We start from the raw sequence: 5,185 nt of genomic DNA, 5'->3' as shown, positions 1-5,185 counted from the left end.
TACCAAGAGACTGGACTTTATTCTTGGTTGAGAATATCACAAATGTTATTATGTAATTATATAATTAGTATAAATAGCTTTGGACTTTTGACAGATCTGCACTTAGTCCCTTCAATTCATCCTACGTACTAGGTACAGCTGTACAGTGTTATACTTATTTTATAATCTAAATTTATATTGATTTTAGCGAACAAGACTTTTATTTTGGTCTGGAGATGTGACGTCACAAGGCTGCGGCGCGTTCCTGCATCTGGGATTCAAACTGAGAAAGGTGTGTGCTTTTAACAACTGAAAGTGTTTAAATCAAGACAACTCGTTTAGATAATTGTATTTAAAACTGTGAAATGAATTGTTAGTCAATACAACTCTGTAATGCTCTATTTAGTGACACTATAGTCCCTATTTAGTGAATATTTTTCCTTAAGAATTCGGTCACTGGCGAGTAATGTTGATAGAAACGGATCTTTTCGAAATTCCGTATCAACTGAATCGATTCACAAAATGATTCACTGTTTTCACTCGCGGCACGCTGACGACATCTGCTGCTCAAAACACTGGAAATGCAACGAGAGCAACAAACAATTGTAATGACAACGTCTACAAACAGCAAATGTTTTCATGAAAGTGGGATCTGTTAAACGACTATTAAACTAGGGAACTAATTGAGGCGCACCCAGAGATTTAGTTTACATTCATTTTTCTTTCTACCAAACAGAAAACTCCTGCTGAAGCAACTGAGATCCATGTGACACTATTATGAAGATGGCATTTATTAAAGAGGAGAGTGAAGACATGAAGATTGAAGAAACATTCAGAGTCAAACATGACGATACTGAGGAACAAACAGGTTGGTTTTCATTCACAAAGCTGTACTCACTCATTTGATCCTTATTAAAATGTCCAGCTCTACAGAAAAAAAAACAGATATTTTGTGTAACATTAAACACATTATCTACTTTTTATTAGAAAACAATGAAAGCAGTATCTGACAAAAAAAAAATATTTTTCTTAGAAGCAAACAATGACACTTGTTTTAATTGTAAGTGAATTTTTTTTTCTGCTATCATCAAAAGTGTGATATTAAAATGTAAATAGCAGTGAATGCTCATTACAACAAAAAAATAAATAGTCATATTTCAGAAACACCAGATTAATTGAAGATGCAGGACAGTCTAGTCTAGACATCATGAATGCATGAACTAACTTTTCTGCATCCGAAACAGGTAACGTTCCGTAATAGTTTACCTTAATAGTTACTAATTTTGTATTTTAAATACGAAATGTTACATGTACTTTGTTACTCTCTAACTCTAGAGCCAAACAATAAAATAGAAACCAGAAATCACTCATCGTAACTTCCGTGGGTTTAATTAGAAAATATTTCTTACTTGAATGCTGCTTTTAAATTCTCTAGCATGAAGATGAACATAGCAGATTATGTGTTTTGTTTTTTGTTTTTTTAAAGGAGCTAGTATTTTTATTTTTTTATTTTTTTAATTACAGTGCCTTGCGAAATTATTCATACTCCTTCATTTTTTTCCCACATTTTGTTATGTTTATCTACTTTAAATTACTTTTTTTTCCAACATCAATCTACACTCCCTACTCCGTAATGGCAAAGCAAAAAAATAGGTTTTTAACATTTGTGTGAATTTATTAAAAATAAAAAAAACTGAAAAGATCCTGTTGCGTAAGTATTCATACCCTCTTCTGGGACACTCGAAATTTAGCTCAGGAGCATTCATATTGCTTCTAGATGTTACTACACTTCGAGTGGAGTTAAACTGTGGCAAATTCATTTGAATGAGTATGATTTAGAAAGGCACACACCTCTCAGAAAAGGTCTAACAGCTGAAAATGCATATCAGAGCAAAAACCAAGATAACTGCCTGTAGAGCTCAGTGACAGACTTGCGTTAAGGCAATGATCTAGGGAAGAGTTCAGAAAAAAATCTGCTGCATTGAAGGTTCGCAGAAGCATGTAGCCTCCATTATCCATAATGGAAGACGATTGGAACAACTAGGACTCTAGAAAATGTCAAAGAATGGCAGATAATTGCCAAATGCAGATGTGCAACGCTTGTCACATCATACCCAAAAAGACTTGAGGCTGTAAAGGTGCTTCAACTATGTACTGAGTTAAGGGTATGAATACTTATGCAATGTACTTATTTCAGTGTTTTATTTTTAGTAAATTTGTAAAATTTACACTCCATACACCATAATAATGACAAAGCAAAAACCAGATTTGCAAATTTTACAAATTTATTTGCTCTGTCAGCTTGGATGGGGGCTAGCAGAAATTTTCTAGAGTCCTAGTTGTTCCATTCGTCTTCCATTATGGATAATGGAGGCTACATGCTTCTGTGAACCTTCAATGCAGCAGATTTTTTTTCTGAACTCTTCCCTAGATCATTGCCTTAACGCAAGTGTGTCACTGAGCTCTACAGGTAGTTATCTTGACCTCAGGACTTGGTTTTTGCTCTGATATGCAGAGGTGTGTGCCTTTCTAAATCATACTCATTCAAATGAATTTGCCACAGTTTAACTCCACTCGAAGTGTAGTAACATTTAGAAGCAATATGAATGCTCCTGAGCTAAATTTCGAGTGAGCCAGAAAAGGGTGTGAGTACTTATGGAGTAGGGAGTGTAGATTGATGTGGGGGAAAAAAGTAAATTTAAAGTAGTTTAACATAAGGCAGCAACATAACAAAATGTGAAAAAAATGAAGGGGTATGAATAATTTTGCAAGGCACTGTATATGGGAGTTGTGATATGTTATGGCTATAATTAATGGCTAAAATTGGAAGTAAATGCATTTAAAAGAGACAGATCAGTAGCAGTATTTGTATCAATGGGACTGGTCTTCATTAACAATTGGACTTGGTAAAAAGATGCCAATAAGTCACATATTTTAAATGTACAATCTTTATGTTGTTTTACATTCAATTTGCATTGTTTAATTTGGAGATTTAATGTGAAATTGTTTATTGTCCAATAGTTAGTTTTTAATTGATTGACAGCACTAGTCTAAATGTTTTGATGTCTGTTGCTTGTTTTTCTTATTTGACCTCAGACCTGATGGCTCTGAAAGAGGAGAGTCAAGAACTCAGTGAAACAGAAGAGAAAGATCAAAATGACAAACATGATTTCAAAACTGAAGAAAAATCAATTGGTTGCTCACAGAATAAAAAAACGTCCTCACCAGAAATTAATAAAAAAACACAAAGTACAAACCTTAATTCTAACATGAGAATTCATACCGGAGAGGGACCTTACAGCTGCCAACAGTGTGGGAAGAGTTTCTCACGAAATGGAGATCTTAACACTCACATGAAAATTCACATTGAAAAGAAGCCGTTAATATGCCCTCAGTGTGGAAAGAGTTTTACAAAGAAAAAAAACCTTACTGTCCACATGAAAACTCACACTGGAGAGAAGTCTTTTACCTGCCCTCAGTGTGAAAAGAGTTTTACAAAGAAAAATAACCTTACTGTCCACATGAGAGTTCACACTGGAGAGAAGCCTTTCATCTGTAAATTGTGTGGGAATAGTTTTACACAGAAAAAAAACCTTACTGTCCACATGAGAATTCACACTGGAGAGAAGCCTTTCATCTGCGAACTGTGTGGGAAGAGTTTCATATGTAATGGAAAACTTCAGACTCACATGAGAAGTCACTCTGGAGAGAATGCATTCCACTGTGATCAATGTGGAAAGAGTTTTACTCTGAAATGTCATCTTAATATCCACATGAGAAATCATACTAGAGAGAAACCTTACATCTGCAAACTGTGTGAGAAGAGTTTCTCACGAAAAGGAGTTCTTAAGACTCACATGAAAATTCACACCGAAAAGAAGCCATTCATATGTCCTCAGTGTGGAAAGAGTTTCACGCTGAAAGGTACGCTTGATGCCCACATGAAAATTCACACTGGAGAGAAACCTTTTACCTGCCCCCAATGTGGAATGAGATTCACGTATAAAGGAAACCTTAAGATTCACATGACAGTTCACACTGGAGAGAAACCTTACAAGTGTCTTCAGTGTGAGAAGAGTTTCACATGTCAAAGCAACATGAAACGTCATTTGCAAACTCATTCTGGGAAGAAACTGCTGTTTTCTTTAATGCAAGAAGAGGTTTAGAGAAGGGAGCAATTTCTATAATCATCTGCACATTCATTTTGAAAGACATTCAATTGTAGTCAAAGTAGTAAAACATTGTTTTTCATCAAACTTACAGATACATGTGAACAATCATGCAAATGTAAGACGCTGTGTTCTTTCTTCAAGAGTGTACTGAGAAAAAGCTGTGTGAATAAAGTCTATATTCACACCGGAGCTGAATGTGGGCTACATCTGATCACCTTCATGCATCCTTCATCTCTTTATGCTTTACCATATGGCTTTTTTTTTAGTTTTTGTAATTCTGTTGCCATACCTGACCATCTGCTTTACTGTAGTTTCAAATATTGAGTGATTACAGTAGATTCCCTCAAATTGTGACTATGAAGAGTATGTCACTCAATTCCATGTATTGATTCCTCTAAATCAAAACTGTTATACTGTCAGTGAATTAGAGCTGTGTGTGGGCACGCAGTTGTGTGTATAGAAGGGAATACAGAGTATTGTGTGTCTTCACACTTGTGTAGTTTGATGAGTAGAGCTTACCTGTTCCAGGGGTGAACACCTCATCTTCTGCACAGAGCTCATTCAGCACCTTGTCCTTCCACAAAGACACATAAGGAAAGCCCCGTTCACACTAGCAGTGACTTCTGTCGCTGCATGTCGCCAGTGGCTGACGACGAGGTTGCTAGTGGGCGTTCTCACTACTGGTTGCCTTGAGAGCGAATCAGATTTCTTGCCGTTAAATTCAAACATTTTGGAGGCAAAAGACTAAATATAATATTAATATAAATTAATCTGTATATACAAACAAAAACGAATGAGAAGCATAACTTTTTGCATTGAGTATGTTTATCTATGGCTGAAAGAGGAGAACGATCACATGAGCTCTACCGTCTTCTTTCCTGTTGGCTGTCGCTCCAGAAAGTCGCTCTTCATTTGCATAAAGTTGAGGGATTCTGAACTTTGTTGCGTCGCTGGACACGCCCCATCCAGTCGCCAACGGTCGCCAATAATCTTTAAAACCAACAACCCAGCTATATGACCCAACATACAGAGCT

The 5,185-nt window shown here is 36.1% G+C and overlaps 1 protein-coding gene across 1 annotated transcript; it reads left to right on the top strand.

The window, feature by feature from the left end:
• The first annotated feature begins 234 nt into the window (after window positions 1–234).
• On the top strand, window positions 235–4,340 carry LOC127158955 (gastrula zinc finger protein XlCGF8.2DB). The gene is made up of 3 exons (XM_051101896.1): window positions 235–271; window positions 716–847; window positions 3,076–4,340. Exons 2-3 carry the CDS (start codon window positions 757–759, stop codon window positions 4,143–4,145), a joined length of 1,161 nt encoding a protein of 386 aa, XP_050957853.1. The 5' UTR covers window positions 235–271; window positions 716–756; the 3' UTR covers window positions 4,146–4,340.
• Window positions 4,341–5,185: the final 845 nt, after the last annotated feature.

The sequence above is a fragment of the Labeo rohita genome, unplaced genomic scaffold, assembly GCF_022985175.1.
Source record: "Labeo rohita strain BAU-BD-2019 unplaced genomic scaffold, IGBB_LRoh.1.0 scaffold_1805, whole genome shotgun sequence".
NCBI lineage: Eukaryota > Metazoa > Chordata > Actinopteri > Cypriniformes > Cyprinidae > Labeo > Labeo rohita.
The sequence above is the reverse complement of the archived record's forward strand: the minus strand, read 5'-3'. Positions and strand labels throughout refer to the sequence as shown.